Below are 24,501 nucleotides of genomic sequence, written 5' to 3'. Positions count from 1 at the left end.
ACACCATGCCATTGTCTTTGTAAATTTCAGTAAACAATTTCATTCCACATGTTATAGTCACATAGTGAAGGGAGAAGCCTACATCCTTTTATCTTAATGTGAAAGTACAGAGCATGGTGTAGATTCTAATGCTGTTACCTTTGGGAAAACAGCAGACTCACTGGAAATTCTGAAGAACCCCTTAAAAATGTATAAGGAAAATGCCTAAGAAGACCAAGCACATTTTATAACAATCATTTTTATACAATTAAATAGTTTAAATAGAGAAAATTTCCTTTGCATAACAAAAGCCTCATTTCTAAACCAACGAATGCTCTTTGAACTTTATTTAAAATGTTTTGACGTTGTGAGGTTGTTTAGATTTTCTCAAAATAACACATTTAGTTGCGACACAAGCCTTGAAGTTAAAGTGGTTAGTTTAATAAAACGGGGTTTCCATATTTACCGTGGGACGACAGAGAATAACTTTTATTTCTTCGGAAGCTGGGACAGAGCTTTGGAGGAAAGATTAAGCAAACAGACCCAACTGGGTTTATTACCAGGCCTTCGCACCCGACAGGCTTTAAGAGAAGACACCCTGGGTATCAGAGGACAGTAAAGTTTTTCAACTAAAGTCTATAGCAGCACATGAAGACATCTGAAAATTCCTTTTTGCTGGGCATTTCCAACTAGCTTCTGAATCCAGGGGAAAACTGACTTAATAAGATATCTCTGGGGATTGATTTTTGCTCATAGCATTTTGTTAATACAACATGTCATATACAAGTTATTAAAAATGGCCTGTGAGGTCAGCAAAGCATTGCTCTACACAACAGACAATGCAATCTTAGGTCGGACTTTCTTATTCATGATAAACATTTTTATTTAAAGGTCTGGTGGAAAAGTAAGTGGAAATCCATCCTGGTGAAGATGCCTCCTTGTGCCAGCTTCATTGTCCCTGAATTTAGTAATGAGCTGTGTTCTCCCTGCCGTGTTATTGGAGGTCACTGTGGTACTGTCGTTCGCTGCATCTCACCAGAGGAGCTCTTCGCAGTGGGCTGCTGAGAAACAAAATGATGTGATTTCTAGTCTCTCACCTTCCACTTGTGCCCCTTTAAAGCAGCAGTGATTAACAGGACTTTCACAAAGTTTCTGTGTAGTTACAAGGACAGTTTCAATCTTCTGTCATTTTTTTGCATTAGCTATGATTATGCTTTTACCACAAAAATGCATTTGTTTTAAAGGTAACAATACCGACTGGGAGAAGAGCTTATGTTTCATCTATATTTATCAGCACTCACTGTACATTTGTGTCTTCATTACCAGGAAATATTAAGGGACATTGTGCCATCTATTCCTGTTTACAGTTTATTATGCAGAGATAGGAAACACTTAGCATGTAAAATGAATGTAGAAATTATTCCTGGATAGAAACACGGACATTTCCCACTCGTTGGCTCTTTCTCCTCCATCACCGGATCAGAGTGTAATTGTCAGTAATCAGGCCTGCTTGCTGCTGATAAAACCACTCTGAATGCTAGCAGCCTTCTTTGTGTGATGACTCAATTATTCCAGAAGTGCCTCATCAAATCTGCCCCATCAGCTGGGCTAATAAATAAGGAGAAGAAACTAGCCCCCCAAAGCAAATTATAAATCCATTTGCATTAACCATTTCACTGGTCCATGATCTAGGCAGAAATATGCATGGCAGATTGTGTTAAGCTTATTTGAATATGTTTATAATGTTTACAGCATGAAACTTTTCCCCCCACAAGGTGTTCGAATTATCTGTCACAACGGCATCTAAATGCAGTTATGTTAATTACGGCCAGACTTTATCTTTGAGGGCTATTTTGTTACTTAAATCAGGTGGAAGTTAAACCTCTTTGCAGGAGGAAATACAGACCTTGTGCGAGTTATTAGAACTGCTTCAGAGGTTAAGGAGAAGAGGCCTGTGTTTTATTTTCAAAGGAACAGGAAGACCAAATACAATAATGCCTCTGAGTACGAGCACAATTACTTCGTATCTATCACAATGGAAACCATAAGTTATTTTGAGGCTCTGTGTGACTTCAGCCATCGGCAAAGCAAAAATTGCATTTTCTGGGAGGACATCAGAGTTTCTAGAGCACTCGTTGTACTTAAAATTCCTTGAAAGAATATATACAGCTGAGATTTTTCAAAGGTGGGCAAGCCAGTGAAATCATTTATATCCATCAATGGAAATTTTGCACATTGGACAGATTTTATTTTAATCTTGTTTTAAAATTACAAGTTCATCTGAATAACAAGCAATTTTGTTTATATTTTAACTCCAGTGATCACTCAGAGACACATACAATATTAAAATGGGATCATGAAAAGCAATTTGATTGCTAATATCAAAGAACAAGTCTTGTTAGATATGTAAATAGTTACAAATCTGAAATATCCTCCCTAAAAGTAACTGAACTGCAACGTCAGGTTTTTCCCTGCAGAGAGGTTACAGTTTTGATGAAACTACGCATTCACTTTTCTCTACCCTTGTGATCAAGAGCATAATTATGGGATGGTGGTTAAAGTAAAGCATATGGCCAATAAAATATACATTTTATGTATGTTTTAAAAATATATATAGTTCTAAAAAAAAAAGTTCTAGACTATATTTATGTGTGTGTGTATATATATATATATTTAAATAGTTTTAGACTATTTAGATTGGCAGTTTGAATCCACTAGCCGCTCCTTGGAAACCCTATGGGGCAGCTCTACTCTGTCCTATAGGGTCGCTATGAGTTGGAATCAACTTGATGGCAATGAGTTGTTTTTTTTAGACATGTAGTCTAAAATTGCATAAATGAAACTCCCTACTTCACTTCATTTGCTCTAGCCAAAGAAGTGTCTTCCCTGGTGTCAACCTGGGGAGCTGTACAGAAGAAAGCACCCTCAAGGATATCGAGATGAGGGGCCATAGGCTGGCATGATCTTTATGTATCCATGGGGTGGGGATTTCTAAATATATAATCTCTGGCTGCTAATTCTATATATCATTGATACGAACTTCAGAAATGGGAGTTTAAATTTTCTTTAGAAATTTAATGAACCAACATGGTAAATGGAAAACTGAAGAGTCCGTTTGTCTTTCCAGCCAAAGATGTCATCAAGCTTTACACAAATTTTGGCTTTACCTTAAATTATCATACCAGTTAAATATAAACGTAAATCTAGAATCTTAGGCTGTAAAGGACTTAACATTACCATTCAAAAAATAAACCGGGCAAAGGTAGTCCCCCTTTTCCATCATTTCACCTAATGGGCGATTGATGAACAGTCAAGATATTACAGCTAGAACCTGGATTAAGAGATTATAGCTGTTAGAAGTTGTGAAGCCCGAGCCTCAGGGGATAGAAATGCTGAGGTAAATATGTTGGAATTGTTATGTTTTTATTTCCTTGTTAAGACACTGAATCTAAGAGTGGTCTCTTGGGCTTGTATTGACATTGCGTTTTCATCCTGACAGACAGAGCAGTCGGACTCCAGATGTGGTGGTGGTGGTGGTGGTTAGCTCATCTGAGCTGTGTTTATAGGGCCGCATGTGGTATCAACATCTTATTTTAAATTCATTTGCCTTTACACCAAATTTTTCACTTTGAGTTGAACTTGGAGGATTTTTTTTAACACTGAGTTCTTTTGAACCGTAAGTAGATAAGTAAATAGCTACAAATGTGCTTCTATGCTTTGGGATACACTTGACGTATGTATTATGTCACATCAGGCCATTCACTGCACCTGATAAAATATAATCTGCTATGCTGTTTTTTTTTTTTTTTTTAAATAACAGATTTGTTTCATAGATTCAAAGAAACTTCTTTTCCAGAAGTGGGTACTCCACTCATGAGCACCACAAGTCCCTTTTACTGGCAGATAATGAAGCAGACAAATAGAGAACTTCGCAATGAGTCCATTTAACACATAACACCGTGTAATAATTAGAGTACACATTTAAGAACTGTGTAACCCATAAGGTTACCAGCATTATGGTTTTCTCATATAGTTTTATCTTTTAAGATCACTATGTCATAAAAACATAGCTTTAGTGCAAAAGTATTCATCCTGGTAGAACTAACTCTGTCGCAAGTTCTGTGACATCGGTCAAGATTCCAAGTCTTTGGTTAACCATTTTCAAAACTTTTTTTTCATGAATAATTCTATAAGTTCTTAAGTTTTGAGATCAGCAAAAATAGATTAAGGTATGGCTGTTAGTAAAAGTGGAGTGTTAAAGGTCTTTCCTTGATATCACAGTACTTATTCAGGGAGTGGAGAGAACCCATCTCTGGAAGATTCCTTTTCGTTCTGCCAAGGGTGTGCTTCCAGAAAGTGGTGTGGGTATAGTTCTTAGTGGGATACCTATGGAAGCGGGCAGGGTCGGTACTTCCCATTTGTGTTCGGAGTACTTTAACTTCAGGAGCCCTTAGGTGTCAAATCATATTTCTGAAGTTATATTTTGTTGGTGACCTCGTGTACTTTCCTAAGTAGATCTCAGCTGTGCCGCCTTAACTCTCCCCCCCAGGGAGGGGAGAGACAGCAGATGGGGTTAGGGCAGAGGGCTGATGATCTGACAACAAATGGCCGGGTTGTTGAGTGGAAGCTGTGAGCGTCAGGAAGCTACTTTTCCCCAGAGAACCAACTAACCACTGAAAAAAGTTGAAAATGAGCCCTTTGAGAAACGCTATTAAAAGTAGTAAAAAATTGCAACTGTGCAGATGATGTGCCGCTGTGTGCTTATTCGGATGCTAATGAGTTTGACATTCGGGAACTCAGAGGGTTTACAGCAACTCCCTTATGTGATTTGGTTCTTTATTGGCAATCTTTGAGAAAATGAATGGAAAATGTATTGCTAATAAATACATAACACGATAGGGTATTAGACAAAAAGCCATTACCTTTAGAATTTAGAAACAGCATTGTTCCCCAGACTGCCTGTTTTCTGGGATCTTTTGTTTTAGGTTAGTAGATGGCAAACAAAGGGAACAGGCAGGTGGAAAGCTTCAGAACTCTTTCTGAACTGAGGTCGAAGTAGAATAGGCAAAAAAAAAAAAAAAAAATGGAGAGAAAGCTCCCTTCCTTTTTTTTTCTGGTTGCAATCAAACACAAATTAAGACTTGCCAAGCTCCTGTGCTGGTTTCCAGTGTTTACGTTACGTGCAGTGATCTCTTCTATCACTTGAGAGAGTCTTGTCCCCGTTTCTCCCCAGGAGCTACAGTTGCTGACTCGAGTTGAAGAAGCACCCGCTTCGTGTCCGGCCCAAGCCTATGAGTCAGACGGAACTCCATGTTTACAAAGCCGGGCACCACCACATCTTGCAAAGGGTAGCTCAAAGCTGGTGGGGGCTCTTTCTGCAAGGAAGGTTGGTGCCTTTTTTTTTTTTTTTAAGTCCAGCACTGCCAACTATAAGCATGTGAAATGTGCACTGATATATATGGTATTTGTATAAATAGCTCCTCTCTAGAGGGTTTAGTATGTTGAGGGTACTACACTGAATTTTAGAGTTTTCTCTCAAGTGCCAAATGGCCTGAAAACTGACTCTGTGCTCATCCCCTGAGGCCAAATTGAGGTGATGAAGCTCTATGTATCATGACTGAAGGAAAAGTAAACAAAGAGTAAACTGTTTCCATAGAAGTCCTGTTAAAACATTGGCAAAAATGATTAGTAGCATTTTTTGATGGCTTCACTAAAAAGCACCCTAAATAAGAAAAGAATACATTTTGAATATGTCTTTTTTGACTTCTTGAGGATAGCACACTCCAAGTCCTGTCAAAAGTTTTTATTTTAGTGGCCAAAAGTAATAATGATAATAGAGGGTCCCTCTCACCCAATTTCCCTAACTAAATGGAAAACAATGTAGTTCTGCAATAAAGATGAAAACAAAGTTGGCTTACCTTAAAAACTGTGGAAGTATTTTCCTCATTAATACGTAGTATAACATTTTCAATACTGTCTCAGTACAGTCCAGCCCCGTCACAGGTAAAAGCGTCAGCGCATTACGGCTCACGTCTGTGTTTGTTCATGCCCTTCTACGTTGGTTCTTCCTCATGCACTTTCCTCTTTTTAAACTTTTTTTTATCTCAATAGAATGAATTTCAGAATTTCTTGTTAAAGCAGACAAAGACATTTAGTCAGCCTGTCAAAGCACGAGAAACCAAGTTGGCACACAAGTTACCTCGAAAAACAGAAAGGTAAGGTAACATTTTTATTGAAAAGTAGAATATTTTGAAAAATGAATTCAGTCAAAGCATTTATATAAAATCTTCCGCTACAGCAACGCCTTATGTCTGTGGATTTGCTTTGAAAGAAATTTATCATTAGTGCTGAATTTAGAATTGTGATATTTGTCAGAAGCAGAGCCAAATAAATGCACATTTAAAAATATTAAACACGTGGGGTCCTCCGAGTCTACATACCCCTTTGCATAGTGATCGGTGTGTGTTGTTTGCTCACACATGTTTACAGTTAAAGAAAGATTTAGTGTTAAAATCGTTTTAAAATCCAACTGGAATTTGTCAGTATTAGAAATAAGTTTAGTAAAGGATTAAGAGAAAATACGTGGTATATTTTAAAAACACAATAGATGATTTCTACAGTCAATGCTGAAAGGTGAGGACATGACTGTTTCTTGAGTAAAGTCCCTTTAAGATAATTTATCTGCACACAATGGAGCTTATTTTCTAACATTTATGTATTTTGCCACAAATATATCTCAAAATATCAGCAAGGAAAAAATTAAAGATCCTTTTACAGTGTTACATGCCCTGAGTTATCTTTAAACAGGACATGTTAAAAAAAAAAAAAAAAAAAAAAAAGGCTCTCCTAAAACATAAAGCTGGCGTTTGTCCCTGTGTCACCAAGCTGTACTCTGACGCCGCGGCATGGCAACTAATAGAAATCCTTGGCACACGTTGTTTACCTAAGGGAATAATAGAACTATTTGCTGGAGTCATTTGGCAAAAGGACACAAACATATGGCTTTGGTTTATATCAGCACTGCCAGTTGTGCAAAGTTGTAGGATGAAGTATGCAACAGAGTGACAACTCAGAAATCAGAAGTAAGGATCGGCGTATATCATCCTCATCATTAAGCCACCCAAGCTCGTCTCAGGTCTAAGGTTTCTTACAGTGTATTTCCAAGTGACTGTAGAAGATCCCCTTTGACAAACACCTCATCTTTGGGAAATGTGTGTGACCTCAGCCCTGAGGAAGAGCCAGAGAGTTGGGTTTAATCTGGTAGCCAACAGAATCTACTTCCTCCTTTAGGTTTGGTGTTTGAATGTTCTGTGGTACAGGAGGGATTAGGGGAGACAAGGAAAGGTGTCATTAATCCAAAGCGTGCACATAATTTGATTCTTCAGCTTTCTTATACAGAGTCGAGGACAGTACAATAAGAAACATGTGAGAACAGAGAGTTGCAATCAAGGATTAAAAAAAGAAAAGAAAAATTTGCTATTGAGTCAATTCCGACTTAGGGTGACCACATGCGTTTCAGAGCAGAACTGTGCTTCACAGGGTTTTCAATGGCTATGATCTTTCAGAAGTAGATTGCCAGGCCTTTTTTGCAAGGCATCTCTGGGTAGATTTGAACTGCCAACATTTTGGTTAGGAGTCAACCACTTAACCATTTGTGGCACCCCCAAAAAAATCCCAAAACACAAACTCACTGCCTTCCAGTCAATTCCGACTCATAGCTTCCCTACATGACAGAGTAGAACTGCCCCATAGGGTTTCCAAGGAGTGGATGGTGGATTCAAACTGCTGATCTTTTGGTTAGTGTCAAGCTTGCACCACCCAGAGACTCCTGAAATCAATCATTGCTGTCAAGTCTACTCTGACTCCTGAATAAAAGACGAAAAGTTTAGAACATTGTAAATATTTTCTGCATATGGGCTCTTATTCTTCCTGTGTAATTAATAAATGTATAAAATGAAAACCGGAAGAACAAAAAGAGAGAAAAAATATACTTAAACTTTCTGTCTTGGCATTGTTCTCCATATGCAATCTATTCCTTTTATCACTGCTCATTTTCCCCGTATCTGTCCTCTGTGTATCAGGTAAACATGTATCGTCCTGTTTTGGGCTGATCCAAAGTTTTCTTTAAAACAAAATGATGCCAGAATCAGCAAAAGAAAGGGCAACCAATGTAGAAGTCTTTGTTCTTCAACCTGACTACATTCACACCAAAGTACTGGCACCATCTCGTTGTCTAGTTGTTCTGGGATTAACCTTTCCAACTTCCTGAGATTTCTTTATCATCCTTTTTAAAAATTGATTTTTGAAAAGGAAGCATCCAGTGAGCATAAAGCGCTCCTCGTGGCGCGGGGATCCAGGGCTTCTTCCTGGCAGCCACAGAAGCTCCTTCTGCCCTTGCCAAAGTTTCCCAGGATTGAAAATGACACCTTGTCAGAGCAATGTGACACACAACACAAAACCACCTCCTGTTAGAAGCTCAATCCTATTAGAAGGGGAAGTATTACAAGTTGAGTGTATGTGAAGGACTTTTCAGATTGAAAGTGTTTATCCGCATGAGACTGTATACAACTAGACAGTACTAACAGTCATCATAGAAGGATTTTGAGAAAGTGCTCTCAAAATATTGTGATCACTCTTTTTCTACAAATATTAAGAAGCTCAAGATTACTTTTAAATATATCATGTAGATTCATACTGATGTAGTCATTGTCCAGGGTTCTGTTGAAGGAAGAAAACAAAAGGTCACCATTACCAAGGGGGTTGTTTTAGCCAGCTTTAAAAAGTGATTAGCTGTTTGCTTGGAAAGAATTGTTAGGTTAAAATAGAATTTTGGGTGAAAAAATCAAAGGGAACTAAATCTCCTCACATACCAGTAATTTCCTTGTATGAATAGGAGCAAAACTGAATTTATTTTTTTATGTCCTGCTCCTGACTCTCTCCCTCCCAAAAGCCAGCATCCCAGGACCTCGTTTTCAGCCACCACGTGAAGGGAACAGCTATGTGTTCTAGAGTGATAGGGATGTGAGATCTCTTCATTGTCCACCCGATGTAAGCATCCGTAAAATAAGAGAGCCAGCTGCAAGTAACTCTGAAATCACTTCATATACCTGAACATTTTTTCTAACTACTGTCTATAGGTTTGTAAGTATATATTTTTAAAAAAATACCATTGAGTCAGCTCCAGCTCATGGCAACACCGTGTGTCTCAGAATAGAACTGCACTCCATAGGGTTTTCAATGGCTGATTTTCAGAAGTAGATTGCCAGGCCTTTCTTCTGGGGTGCCTCCAGGAGCACTGGAACCTCCAACATTTTGGTTAGCAGCTGAGCTTGTTAACTGCACCACCCTGGGACTCCTTGTAAGTATATAAAGAAGTTAAATGAGAGCTTTCTAAATTCAATTTAATAGTAGAATTTTATTTTGTGGTCATTTTCCTTCTTCACTCTATGTTTGTTTATTGTCATTGTTGGTTCTTGCATGTCCTTCCTCCAAGTTTTATTTATTTATTTTTTTGCCTACTTTATTCTGTAAATTTCTTTCCGTCTTGAGATTTTGCCTCATATTTGTTTCTCTCCCCAGAGAACTGGGCCATGAAGCCTTTTAAAAAGTTTTCTTCATGGTCTTATTATGAATCAGGTATTGAGCAAGAATCACTTTCCCCCTGCCTTACCTATCTAGCGCTGCGATAGCAGAAATACCACAAGTGGATGACTTGAACTAACGAATTTATTTTCTCACAGTTTAGGAGGCTAGAAGTCTGAATTTAGAGCTCCAGTTCAAGAAGAAGGCTTTCTCTTTCTGTTGGCTCTGGAGGAAGATCCTTGTCTCTTCAGTTTCTGCTTCCTGGTACCTTGGAGATCTCTGTGTGTCTAACCACACTCTCTCTTCACTCATTTATTTAATCTCTTTTATATCTCAAAATGAATTGACTTAAGATACGCCCTACACTAATCGTGACTCATTAACATAACAAAATAACCCATTCCCAAATGGGATTATAACCACAGGCACAGAGGTTAGGATTTATAACACATAGTTTTTGGAGACACAATTCAATCCATATCATTCTACCCTTTGGCCCCCCAAAATTCACGTCCTAGCCACATGCAAAACAAATTCAACCCATTACATAATCCCAAAATTCTTAAATCAACTGCAAGTCCAAAATCTCATCTTCTAAATCAAATATGGGTGAGACTTTAGGTGTTTTCTATCCTGTGAAATCTAGAATACAAGTTATCTGTTTCCAGGTTACAATAATGAAACAAGCACAAGGTAGACATTTCCTCTACAAATGGGAAAAATCGGAGGGAAAGAAGAGATAACAGCCAACAAGCAAGTCCAAAACCCAACAGAAAAATTTACGTTAGCGTTCAAGTCTTGAAAATAATTCTCTCTTCTCTGAGACCATCTAGGCAGTCATCTTACTCTCCAGACTCTTGGGTTTGCCACACCCACTGTATTCTTGATGGATGCCACTCAGCCCTGGAATTTACCTCAACTTTCTAGGCCCTCTGGGATGGCAACTCTGCTCCGTTGTCGTTATGTGTCCCCATTCCCTTAGTCCATCTGAGTGGCGACCCCCACCCCCCTCAGCCCTGGCAGTCCCTGTTCTTCTGCCCCTTGGGCATAGCAGCCCCAACCCCTCAGCTTTGGGTGGAGACACCATCTCCCAGCACACCTTAACAGCAGCTCCATACTCTGGAACTGAGTTGGCGAAGAATCTTTGAAACATAGGAGGCTGTAGCACCACCCTTTGAGATCCAAGTGACTGTGGCCCCACCCTTTGAAAGCGAGAAGGCTCTGCTTCCCGTACTCCTTCCAACAGTTTTGCTGGTCTCCGATTTATTGGTGGACAACAGATGTAACTCCTTTGGCCTGTTTCCTGCCAGCAGAATTTCAAGAGGCTATCTGTTCTTTCCTTTTGTTCTTCATCTGTCCCCTTCAGTCTCAGCTGATGAGTTTTCTGCTGTTGTAGTTGGTAAGAACCATTTGTCACAGACTTAATCTCTGTAACAAACGATTGTGTAGTCATGTCCTTGGTGAACATTCTAGGACACACATCCTTAGTTTGTAAAACAGAATTTTCAACATTTTTAAGCTTTCTTTTCATTTTGCACAGTTCATTTTTAAGTCCAACTCTTTCCTCTCATATTTTACTTACTGTAAGTAGCAAAGAGAAACCATGTGGCCCCTTTAAGATCTTGCTTAGAAATCTCATCAGCCAGTTATCCAAGTTCAAAACTTGCAACTTCTACTTTCCACTGAACATTTGAACATAATTCAGATAAGTTATTTACCACTGCATAAAAAGCACCACCCTTCCTTCATTGTCCAATCACATCTTCATCATTTTCTTTTAAAGCCTCACCAGAAGCACATTTAACGTCCACATCTGGCAACATTGTGTTGCTGGTGCTGTATGTATTCTCTAAGACGATAGAGACTTTTTTTATATAGCTCTCCTCACCTCCTTCTGAGTCCTCAGAGACTTGCCTTTGACATTCATAATTCTACCAACAGTCTCTTCAAGTCAATCTAGGTTTCTACTAGTAAAAAGTACCTTAAAACTGTTCCAACCTCTACCCATTACCCAATTCCAAAACCACTTCCACATTTTAGGTATCTGTTAGAGAAGCACTCCACTCTTCCAGTACCAAGATGAGTGGAGGTGGGGGAGGTGCAGCAATGAAGAGAAGGGGGAAGAAAGATGCCAAACCACATGAAGATCACTTAGGAGCACAAGTTCAAAGAGACAAAGACTTTCCTCCAGAGCCAACAGAGAGAGAAAGCCTTCTCCTAGAGCCAGAACCCTGAATTCGGACTTCTAGCCTTTTAAACCGTGAGAAAAAAAATTTCCGTTTGTTAAAGCCATTCACTTTTGGTATTTCTGTTATAGCAGCACTGAATAACTAAGACATCCTCCCTTTCTATAAAAATATTATACATATCTATATTTATATGTTAAAATTAACTTTTCTTCATGTAGTTTCAGATCAGGAAAAATGACAGTATAAAGTTTACCTTAAATATTTTTATCCCTACTGAGATTGCCAAAGCCAGGAGGAACCTACTATAGAAACCTCAGACATAACTTATTTTGTGTTGTTCCTACACATAAGCAATGGAATGAGTTCTCTAAAGTTCCCAAGAAACCTCAGAAAGACAACTAGTTAGAAATCAAATATTTGCTTTGAGGAAAGAAATGACTTCTTAAGTTTTTACAAAATTAATTTCAGAGTTGTCAGTAGTTGGTGAAGTCGAAACGGTAAAAATTTTCAAGTCTCTTTTCCAAAGGAAAAGACAAAAGTTCCCAAAGAAAAATATAATTTTTAAGATTGCAGCATATGTCATTTAGATCAGTTTCCTGAATCGTACCCTAATGATGTGTCTCTTCCACAATTCCAGAAGAATTTGAAAGGATGATAATTTTTTTTTTTTCTCTCTCTCCTCTGGGGTCTTAACACAGGCACTGAGGTAAAAACCTCTTTCCAACTTTAATGAACATTTACCCAGACAATGTTCCCATGGAATATGAGGTTTAATTTTACAAAATTAAGGGTGCCCATTGGAAATTTATTAAAGTCCATGAGAATAATCCAAAGGAAGGCTACTTAGAAATCTCTATTCCCATATGCAAGGTCCTAGAGGATGAAGCCTTAGTTTTGAATTAAGCTCCATGAGGAGGAAGTACCATTTCATCAACATCAAAACCATCCTCACCCCCACCAAAAGCACCTGTGCTTTAGGTTTCTGATATTCTTATTCCCCAACAAGCCAGAAGACATGACAAGAAACTCTTCAGGTGTGAGGGAGAAAGGTGAAATAGGTGTGTTGTATTTTATGGTTTTGATCCATTTAACTCCTACAACTTTGTCCACAAGTTAAATTTGAAAAGTTTAGTTTTATGAGTGAGTTATCAGTTTTCTAGATTTTTATATAAGATATATATGCTACACCAATAAAAGGACAATAGCTCAACAAAATATGATTATGAGCCAGCATTCCAAGCACAATCAAGTGAAGGTCTATGAATATTTACGCCTTCCTTTCAATGACTTTAATGGGGAGGCGACTGCATGGGATGATGACAGAACGGTCAGACTCTTAGATGACTGAATTGTAAAACAGAATTAGGTTTAAAGTTGCTGTCAAGAATGTTGATTTAAGTATTTTTGAAACTTTTATATTTACCTCCGGGCGCCCTGTGCAGTCCGTGTTTTAGTTTTGGTAAAGAAACTCATGGAGTTCCATCTTCCCTTGCCTTTTGGGGAATTATTGAGAGTGGTTGGGGAGAGTTAATCACCTCTGTGTGGCAGAATAGCGTTAGACTCCTGTTGTGTCGATGTTCACCCATGGGAGTAACTTTCTCAGAAAGAGTGGATGGTTTTTATCGTTTTAACCCTCACATGCTACTGATCTCCCTTAATCTAGTGATTTGGTTAGCACATGGAGGAGAGCTTGCCTGGGTTGAGCCACTTTATATGCAACAGAGATACTCACGGGAGGAGGATTTCACAATACAGTGCCCACTATCCTGAGTAAACCCAGCCATTCTAATCCTAGGTGATTTCACATCTGTCATAAATTCATCTGGTGTTAAAAAAAAAAGGAAAATTGACGGAAAAAAATCACCTGTTTTTATGGTTTTCTCTTATTGTGTAGTTTTAAAATATTCATAACAATGAACCATCTTATTTAGACTAAAGTAACTGCTGTTCAGCAAAGCAGTGAACACTTTTGTATGCTGATTTAAAAAAAAAAAACGGTTCAATGATTGATGTGGTATTTATTATGAAATGATGACAAAAGAGTACTGGTAGTTTTAATAGTTTTAGCTTACGAGAGCTGTTGTTAATTTTGTCTGTAGTGTTGCAGGTGAAAAAATGCACAATGGATAAATAGTCTATATTGGTTTAACTGAACATAATATATAGTGTGTCCTGGAGTTGTTTGTCTCAATAGACGATAGTAATCAAAAGTAATGAACCTATTATGTGCAGGACCTTGGAGAGCATCGAATGGCAGTAAAAGTGTGGCACATAAAAGGTTTATTAAAGGAAATTAAAGTCCATCATTGCCACACCTGCTCCCCTATTATAAGTCTACGGCAGGTCAGTGCCTTCAATCACAACCCAGCCTCCGAGAGCAGAGGCAGTTTCCATCCACTGCAGCCACACCACAGCCGTGCCAGCCGCAGGCTTTAAGGGTGGCAGCCGTGAAGACAGCCTTCAGCTTGCCTCTGATTGTCAGCAGGCAAAACAACTTATTTACATTAAAGAATTTCTTCTGCTTTTTTTTTGTGGTTGTGAATTAAACTAATTGACTATGGAGGATTCCAGTGCAGTGGACCCTCATTTGAGAGTCACCCTTCCTCTGGACAAAAACAAAGGTCTTTTAAAATGATCACATCTGGCTGATAATTTGCATACATTTAAAATATTTAGTAATGATGTTTTAGGGAATTCGATACTGACACACACATTACTCAGTTTCACTTTCTGTACACATTTGGACGATTATAATCCATTGCCATTGAGTTGATTCTGACTCACCGCAACCCCATGTGTTACAGGGTAGAACTGCTCCATAGGGTGTTTTTTTTTGGAGGGGGGGGCTATAATCTTATGAAAGCAGATCACTAGGCCTTTCTTCCACAGCACAACTGGACAGTTGGATCATTACAACTAGTATTTACTCTGGAATTTTGGAAGTAAATGTATGTCACGTATGACCAAAATTTCAAGTGGTATCTTCTGGGGACATTTCGGAAGATTGGCTTCATGTTGCTTTTTAGGTACAGATTTTTTTTTCCCCTGACTTAGAAAGAGATATGCATCAGAAAAGACCTAGAAATGGGGAAGAATCAGGTTTCAGTAAATTACTCTGAAATCTTCGGTTTTGGCATTTGAGGTTTTGTCTGCTTCAAAACCACTGTTAACCAGACAATCCTTTGTTTTCTATCTTTGTCATACCAGGAGTGTTTGAATCACTAACAAACACTTGTGTTTGAGGACATCTGCCCTCTTATAGGGATTCTTTCTGGTTTCCAGCATCTATAGATGTATATCCACGACTAGTGGTGTTTGAGGGCAGGCTCAGATATATCCTCATGGAGCCAAAATGCAGTTCAAGAGCACGGAAGGGTACTCTGTTTTTCATAATGACCTTCAGAAGTACTAATTACAAGTTTTTGTGTTTCGGTCAATGTCGAAGGAATGACCTCAAGACTTTGTGTTAATATTACAGATGGATGCGGAGGCTGAAGATAAAACGCTTCGTACCCGTGCTAAAGGAACCAAGGGTGAGTTAGCCAGTAGGTTGCGTGACACTGTGCCCACCATACCATGAAGTTTGCGAGTCCCAGTGCTTAGTCCTTGATGTGCAGTCAGGAGGATTAGAACTTCCACAGGGCTTCCTTTTGCATCAAGCTAGGGCACAGGCCGTTGGCATTGAGAGGCCAGCGGTCATGAACCAGGAGTTAAGGACTCAACAAAGCCCACAGTGATGTATGATGCTATTTTTTTCAAAATGCAGTCACAAGTAGTTTTGAACATCATGCCACACAGCATAAGCGTCAACAAAGAGAGACTGCTTTGTGGAGACCTTCGAAATATTGGAGTGACCTTTAATGGCGGAAGAACAAGAAAGTTGTTAGTTTATGGCCAGAGCCGGTTTTGATTTTTATGTTACCTGGCTTAATCCTTTCCAGGCTAAACTCAGTTCAGGTAAAATGATTGTGTTTGTGTTTTGACTGTCCCTGCTGGGAATTTCCGGCAGCTCTGCGAAGCAACGTTTGAAAGGTTTAACTTGTCGATTATCCCTCTCTTTTTGTAACCAGCAGATGGTAATGTAATATTGAAATATAAACAGGCCCTTGATGAGCTGAACATCTGGAAAACAGGACTGACTGGCAAGAACACCCCTTAAGGAAAATAACTTTTATTATAATTAGCTATATTTTTGTGACCCTTAATTCTAAGTGGAAAACCGTAGATTCATCACAGCCTCTGGAAACACTCTGGACAGCTGGTCCCCACCCCACCTACCCTTCTCAGAGTGGCCTTGCTGGGGGAGAGCTGAGTCAGGGCAGCAACTGTGCAGCCATTGGAAAGAGCTTTGAGATTTGCAGTTGAAAGTGGCTAGTCAAATGGAATGCCTTTGTGAGCTGTTTCTCTATAGCCAGTCAAGGTAGCTAATTCCTGTTTGAGGGAAGTCCAGGATATCCACATTTTTTAATAAATTCAAGGATGATTTTATTTTTTCTGTTAAAATGTTACCATGGTTAGCATTAGCCATGGTAACCAAAATGCAGAATAATGCTGTACAAGAAATGAGATCTTTTTCTACCCAAACAGAACTGTTACACTGAATTCTGTTCCAGTTTTAGTTGAAGTTGCCTTTAAAGAAACTGTACCACGTGCCCTAGTATGTGGATTACAGTGTTTCTAAATGTTAGATTTTTATGCAGCAAACTTGTCAGCAGAATACAAGTTTAAGAAAAACAATTTGTGTCCTTATTTAGGATCAAGCTTATGGTAAATACCGGCATGCTAGGGCTGTATTTGGAGCCTTGGTGGTTAAGAGCTCAGCTGCTAAAAGGTCGGCAGTTCAAATCCACCAGCCGCTCCTAGGAAACCCTGTGGGGCAGTTCTATTCTGTCCTGGAGGATCACTGAGTAGAAATTGACTGGACCGCAACGGGTTTTAGGACTGTGTTTGGATTACTTGAATCTTCTGTTTTGACTTTTTAAAGCAAATTATTCTAGCATACTTTAAAAATTAGAGTCTTTTAATTTGTAACTCCTTTTGGATTTCAAATTATTTTGGTAGACACATACGAAACCTTAACAGAGCCAAGATGTTTTTCTAGAAATGAAACAACTGATGTTTCTTGTGTAGCACGAGTCATCTTTACCGCCACCTGTTGTCCCTCCCAATATGCCTTGTGTAGGCAGGTATTTATAAACAGTAGCTGCTTTAATTCTGCTCATTTCCATCAGAAAAAGCATAGCTCTTCTTTCTACATAATCCTGATTTCTCAAAGTTTGCTGCTGTTAATGTGGCTGAAGCCTTTCCTTTCTATATGAGTGAAGTTCGTGGAATAAAGACTTGGGACATATTCACTTAGTAAATAGTAAAGCTTTGCCAATTCTATTGAAATACTTATTTAATGTCAGTAAAAATGCACCCCTGGGGTTCTTTTGCATAATTTCCTTTAAAAAGTAAATTGATTTTAAGAATAATCCATATCCTTCATGCTCCTGTAATCTTTTGGTGGATCTCTAAAGACAGGTACTGAGAAAGTCCAGTCCCTGATTCAAGGTCCCCGGGCACCTATGGCACTGAGCTCAGAACCGGCCTGCTCCAGGCCTCTCTAATACTAGCCTCTGTGCTCCAAAGCCCTGACCAGAAAAGACCAGTCGCCCAGTGGGAACCAAGTGGAGTCTGCACAGTCCCCCCAGTGGGAACCAAGCGGAGTCTGCACTAACCATGTGTTTATCATTATCTCTAGGTGGGAAACAAATTTCGGGCATACAATTTTGAAAATTTTAAACTGATTGGTGTCTTTTTTCTTTTGTCAACAGTGCCGATGAATTCCTTAATCCAGGAGCTCAGGTAAGATTTGCCATGCAGTATTACTTTTTCTGATATTGATTGGCCTTAACTATTAGAATGGTTTGTACTTTTCAATCCTCAAAATCCTTGTTTTAGTATAAAAAAACAAACCCGCTGCCACTGAGCCAATTCTGACTCACAGTGACCCTGTGGGGTAGAGTAGAACGGCCCCACGGGGTCTCCAAGGCCGTAACCCTTACTGAGGCAGACCGCCCCATCTTTCTGCCGTGGAGCTGTTGGTGGGCTTGAACCACCAATCTTTCAGTTAGTGGCTGAGAGCTTCAGCTTCTGAGCCACCAGGGCTCCCTGTTTTGTTATAAGGAAGCTAACAGTTGACTAGGCTCCATCTATAAGCAAACAGAGAAAAGGAACCACTGATCTAGTATTTTGACAATGAAGCAAAGCAATGTTTCGCGTGGACATGAGCAGTTTTCCACTTTTCTTCTGAGGCGCGTGCTGATGTTCTGCCCACGCCTCACAGGTGGTGTGTTTCTGGTCGGTGGTAATTGACAAACTCAGCAGTCACCCACAAATCCGATTAATGGGTAGCCCAAGCTGAAAATTCTCCACTTTTTGCTTTAGATAACCAGATAATTCCATCAGGTAACTGCACTTTTTCTTTTTTTTTTTTTTAATAAAACATAGACATTTGAAGACAACATGACTGACCAATTTTGGGGGCCGTCCAACCGTTTCCACTTTAGATACTGTGAATACCCCTCAGCAATATTCTGAAAATTTCACCTTACTAGAGTTTGCAAAAGAAACTCTAATTAGATTTTCTTTCACAGAATTTGTGTTGAGGTATAGTAAAAAATAAGTACATTTTTAAGGAGAAACAAATGCTGATGAAACACTTTCTGTACTGGTGACATTTCCTAGAGAAGTTGTGTCAGGAACAAATTGACCCATATCTGTCCATTAGGTTTGCTCTTGCCTTACATTTCCCTCGGAGTCCCCAATCCATTATTTAATTCACCTTTCTAAACAGCAACAGCCTATGATGTATTCCTCGGGGAAAGGTTTGAAAAATGGAGGATGAGTAACAATGTCTGGTGTGTGTTGGAAGTTGTAATATGTGCAAGAAGAATCCATGTAGTTATTTTTCCAGGCAGCTGTGCTTGGTGATTCCTGAAACACTGCTATCTTAGTTACTTCGTTGCTGCATGTTAGTCACTCTGCCAGAGCTTGAGGGCACCTATCCAGCAGGACATGCATCTGTTAGAATTGAGGGCACATTTGCACACTGTTTTTCTTGTTTGTTGCAGTTCATGAGCAGGGAACCCATATCCCTCCGTACATTGTGAAGTTTATCATTAAGAACTTCAGACTCTAAATTACTTTTACAAAAAAAAAAAAAAGCAGGGTATATACTATACTCTCATCTTTGGACAGGGTTAAAGTGTTGAATTGCCTGGCTCATTTACATTCTTGTTTTTTTTAATCTCCCCCTTTTTTAAAGTGTGGGGGCTCTATGTATAGCTTGTCACTTACTGTGGAATGATCAAGAGAAGCTTAAAGCAACCAAGTTCTCAAACTTTGTAATGTGTGCAGTACCAGGGCCTGGTGTCCTAAGGTCAGCTTCATAAACAGCACCTCATGAAGACTTATCTGGTAATGTAACCGCATTTTCAGTCAGAGTCGTGTTAGGGAATCTAACACTTCATAGGGAGAGAAGACCTTTTGAAACACGTGTCTTGAAAAATAAAAGGAAATTTTGAAGGAATGAATAAAAGCGTGTTTTGGCCTAAGGAGAAATACAGGATTCATAGAGAAAAAGGAGAGAATTAGCAGGCAGAAACAAATTTGTGGGGAAAAATGTTTAGTATAATCTTTCTGGAGAATTACAATTTGAGCACTTTATTAGCACCAATAGTTATAATAAACCTAATATTTATTGACGACTTATTGTGTCCCAGACACTCCTTAGCATTCTTTATCCCTCTATTATCTCATTTAATCCTCACAGAAACCTCGTGAGGCAGAAACTTCGCATATTGCAATTTTCAAAAGCAAAAAGTGACATTAGTTTATGTAAATAACCCAAGGTTACACAATTATAAGTAATCCAGCCTTCTGACTCAGGGACCAGGTTTTCAACCACCAGGCTATGCTTTCTCTCACACACAATTAAGATGACTGTTCAGAATAGACATAAAAAGAAATGGTTCATTATTCATGGCCTCAAGCAGTTGGTTATTGTAAATTCTACATGTTAGCCATTATGGTTTATCTTTCATCAGCTTAGTTTTCTGAAATTTTGAGCCAAGAGTATATTTTAATGAAAAATAATAATGTTTCTTATCCTCTTAATTCTCTGAAAGTCTTTTTCAAATCAGATATTCTATATTCTTTTGTCACTAGACTATCTCAGAAAACTGGTGATAATTGCTAAAAAATTCATAACCAAAATTAATTCACCTATTTTTCTTTAATAAGAGCCAGTTTATAAAAATTACTAACTGATCATTAATTTTAGAAACACTTATTTTAAGCAGACTGACCATGTTTATACCGACTAGGGCCCAAGTTGTTGCTTAAATGGGCTAAAATGACCCATATCTCGACCCTGATTATCAGTCTATACCAACCTGGGTAATACAGTACTGGTTTACATGGAAGATCATATCTTCAGTGTCTTTTGTGTTTTTGTACAACTTTATCCATTTCCTACAGTTGGTCCTCCATTTATTCAGCAGATCTGTTGTGACCCAGAATCACATGCGTGCGCCTGAGTCCCGAGTACCTTAGGAAATGAGGCAAGCTTCCCCAGTGTGAAAATTATGGCTGTTTTCAAGAGAACATTGGCAACTTTATTTGGTTCTTCCTTTTAGAATGCATTGGACATCTTATTGCTTCTAGAGCAACCACTTACAAAACTACTAATATAAAAGGAGCTAATTTAAATATACTGTATTGTTCATGGCACTAATAAAAATTGATACTGACATTCTCATCTTCTTATTATACTCTATGTCAGCTACTATCATCACCATTAAAAAAGCAATTTATAACCACAGGCCCACCTTTAATCATATTCCTTATTAGTATTTGTGGTCTTTCTCCAGCCCAGTTCAGGTTACAGTTGGTGTTGAGAGGCTCTCCGTGTTTTTCTAAATCATGACCGTTGCAGCGCCTGTCCTTTTCTCGCCTTTTATTACTATTACCCTTAATCGGAACCTCGTGCTCTTGCCCCTCTCAGTGCTGGTGATTATGTCCTGCATTGGCTAAATGTTTTACATGGGCCCAGCCCCTTTCCTCCAACTAGGAAAATACATTCCAGCCTCTGAAGTGGCTTTCCTCTGTGACTGCTTAGATAGAGAAATGAATTCCAAGCTCTTAAGTGTGTTCAAGTCAAATCCTACCATCCTTTGGTGGTCTTATTGCTGCTTTCAATTTGTCGGCTTAATTGTCATAATGAAAATGTTAATTTACTTGTCTCTTTTGACTTTTTTAAATTTTATATAATTTGTTCCTTTTATTTAAAACCCTATCATTAGCACTTTCTCATAAGTTGGAAAATGTTTTATGAGCCCTGTAATCAATAATTACTAGAGCTAATAAGAACTTAATCAGCATGTGACAATTTTTGTGGCTTATTAGATTTAGACGACTTTCTCTTTCCTTTTTTTTCTATCTTATTTCAGTTAAACTTTACATTAGTTAAACTTTTTACTTTAATTTTTAAGTTTTCTTTCCAATTTCATTATTTTTTAAGAATGATGTTTCCCTTAATATTCATGACTTTATTGGAATTATTTATTGTGCAGAGATTTCTGGATTTGACAGCTAAAGAAAAAAATGAACAGAAACCGATTTCTAATAATAAATTCTCTATAAATCCATCATCCAGATTAAAGGAAGGAAACAGTTTTAACCACAAAATTGGTTAAAAGAAGGGAGGAACCCCTCTTCTTTCTTTCACTTCTACCTTGCCCAGATGCAGGGTTCAGTGTACACTTGGGTATTTAATAACACATTAGCCTTATGTGTCCTTCTAAATGTTGTGGCCAAACCTACGAATTAGAATTCAGGAAACTGGCACATTAAAATTGTTTTTTTTTCTTTTAATGAGTTGCTTTCAGGAGGAAATGAGACTGGTCACCAAAGAAGCTGATGATATGAGGGACAAGGTGTTCAAGTAGGAAATGTATAAGATGAAGTGTTCCTTCAGCCCACCTTCACCTTCCCCAAGCACAGCTCTGGGTGACAGGCAAGACTCCATGCCGAACACAACACTTTGAGGCATAAGACCTACCAAACTGGTCCAGAGAATATTTTACGTTTACTCTACTGTACTTAGAAGCCCTGGTGGTACAGTGGTTAAGTGCTCGGGTGCTCACCAAAAAGGTTAATAGTTCGAACCCACCAGCTACTCCATGGGAGAAAGATGTGGCAGTCTGCTTCAGTAAATATGTATAGCCTTGGAAACCCTATGGGGCAGTTCTACTCTGTCCTGTAGGGTTGGTATGAGTCAGAATTGACTGGATGGCAATGTGTTAAGGTAGGAAATTGTCTTAAGTATATTAGGGAAGATTTCAATGACGATTATAACAAAAGGAGTTTGTTCTTTAACAAGAAAATTCAATCGCCTAAAAAACCAGTTGCCTTTGAACAGGCTTCAACTCATGGCAACCCCAGGTGTCTCAGAGTAGAACTGTGATCGACAGGGTTTTCAATAGCTGATTTTTCAGAAGCAGAGCACCAGGCCTGTCTTCTGAGATGCCTCTGGGTGAACTCAAACTGCCAGCCTTTTATTGACAGAGATTTTTTAATGCATTAAGCCAGTCATAGCATTTAGCTTTGAACTTGCTACTCAGTAGACCCTCAACTGGTGTGTATTGAATGAGTTGTTGGAATAATCCACACAGTTTCTAATCTGATCCATATGGCAAGCCTCTAAAGGAGTCAGAACAGCTGACATTACCCACATTTAACTCCTAAGCTGAGTTCAGAGAAGTTAGGCGCTTTAGACATGGTCTTTGACTGATAAGTCACCAAACCAGGGCATTGTTAGGTCTGCCCTTAGTCCAGGGTGCATCCCACGCCTCTGCAGTGCCATCAACAGCCAGGCTTTGTGATACACCATTACCACCATTCCCCAACATTCCGTTTTACCAGCCACTTCATTGAGAAATGTTCATTTAAACTTTGTCAATACAGCAGTGCATCACGTTAACATGCGTTCAGATCTATGAGCAAACCCTGCTCATAGACCCTTCTTTATTTGCTGCACTGCCAATTATTGAGGCCACAGTCCTTCCCTTCTAAATTGTTTCTACAAATTAAGTATAAGTGATTTTAAGTGTATGTTAAAATATCTGAAAATGGAGTACATATCAATCCGTTGCATTTGTTTTCCTTTCAAAATGCTGCTTCCCAGGTAATGAGATAGTATGGACCTTGTGCTTTGAAGACTAAGTATACAGTGTGGGAGGTGCGAGCCACTCAACCTCCACCTGAGGCCAGTGATAATCATTTGGAAATGAAAAACAAGTCAATCCTGTTACTTAATAGCATGCTGAACTTAGAAGACTAAATTTAGGCTATTTTTTTGCAGTTTGCACATTATAATTACTTGGGATGGGGGACCCTCAAATTAATTGCATATATTCTGTAATTATAATGCTTATATTTCAGAAAAATACTATGAAAGAAAAATGTCTATAGAGCTAAGGGATCCAGAAAAAAATAAGAACAAGAAAATATGCTTTATGTTCTTTAGCTTTTTTTTTTTTCCCCTGTGGTCAAATATTTTCACAAGGATATTGGTGGTCTGTGTCAACCAATGGGCTATAGAAGTCTAGATTCTGAGATAATGGCTTCTTTAGAGATCAGACTGTGATTTCTAAAACTGTGCCAAAATGCCACCACTGCTAACTACAGGTGAGAATTACTTAGGCCACACCTTTTGCATTTCAGAGATTATTGAGAGAGATCTTTTTTTTTGTCCATTTAACTTTTTTTTTTTTTTTGTAAAATAAATCTTTTTACCCAGCAGAATTTGCCATTCTTGACTGAGGAATGAGTATTCCTTCACTGTTCATTCATTCAGGGCTTCTTGTGCACCACTGTAAAATTAGGTGCTGCAGTGGATACCAACATAAATGACCTCATGTCATAGAGCCAGGGGCTTACATAATCACAACCATGTGGGGGCAGGCTACAAGCCAAGTGCTACTACTGGCCTTCAGAGGGAGAGGCCACTGCAACTTGGGGCTCCAAGGTACCCTCAGAGTATTATTAGCATATGCACAGCTTGTTAGAGACCCTGACTCCCCAACACCCACCCTAGATCTGCTAAACCTGCATTTTAACAAGCTCTCTAGGTGATGACTGTGCACCTTGAAGTCTGAGAAGCATTAGGCTAAGGACCATACCTTAGACTTTCTACTTACTTGGGAAAGCTTTCCTTTTTGTGGCCAATTTTCAAGGGTGTGTGTTAGAGGGAAAGTCAAGCATCTGGTTTGCTTTGGAATTATCCAAATCTGGAGTTATCTGTGAATTCTTGAGGAATGTTAATGAATGTTTGAACTTCTATTTGGTGAGGATTAGTAGATTACAGGATAGACAATTTCCACAGGAATGTAGCAGGAGCACAAGCTTTGGTCTTCTTCTAGTCTTTGTTTTTATATCTGGTAAGTGACTGCAATCAACCATATCTTACTTAAAAATTCATTAGAAAGAAACTTCACATAAGGACACTTTTTAAATTTTAAATTTGGTGAAAATATACACTGCAGAACGTACACCCATTCAACAGTTTTGACATGTACAATTCAATTACAGTGGTTACATTCTTCCTATTGTGTCACCATTCTCGCTACCTCTACCCACATTTTTCACCACCATTGACTTAGACTTACTACCTTCTAAACTCCTCATCTATTATTTACTAGTTACT

The 24,501-nt window shown here is 38.7% G+C and overlaps 1 protein-coding gene across 1 annotated transcript in view; it reads left to right on the top strand.

The window, feature by feature from the left end:
- Window positions 1-6,103: 6,103 nt before the first annotated feature.
- The window catches only part of ST18 (ST18 C2H2C-type zinc finger transcription factor), a 120,993-nt gene continuing 102,595 nt past the window's right edge, over window positions 6,104-24,501 (top strand). The window contains exons 1-3 of the mRNA XM_023538869.2: window positions 6,104-6,194; window positions 15,229-15,283; window positions 17,567-17,597. Of these exons, the coding sequence (XP_023394637.1) occupies window positions 15,229-15,283; window positions 17,567-17,597 (86 nt within the window). The 5' untranslated portion in view covers window positions 6,104-6,194. The remainder of the gene's footprint in view (window positions 6,195-15,228; window positions 15,284-17,566; window positions 17,598-24,501) is intronic.

This window comes from Loxodonta africana, chromosome 18 (genome assembly GCF_030014295.1).
Source record: "Loxodonta africana isolate mLoxAfr1 chromosome 18, mLoxAfr1.hap2, whole genome shotgun sequence".
NCBI lineage: Eukaryota > Metazoa > Chordata > Mammalia > Proboscidea > Elephantidae > Loxodonta > Loxodonta africana.
This window is presented reverse-complemented; position numbering and strand designations above follow the sequence as displayed.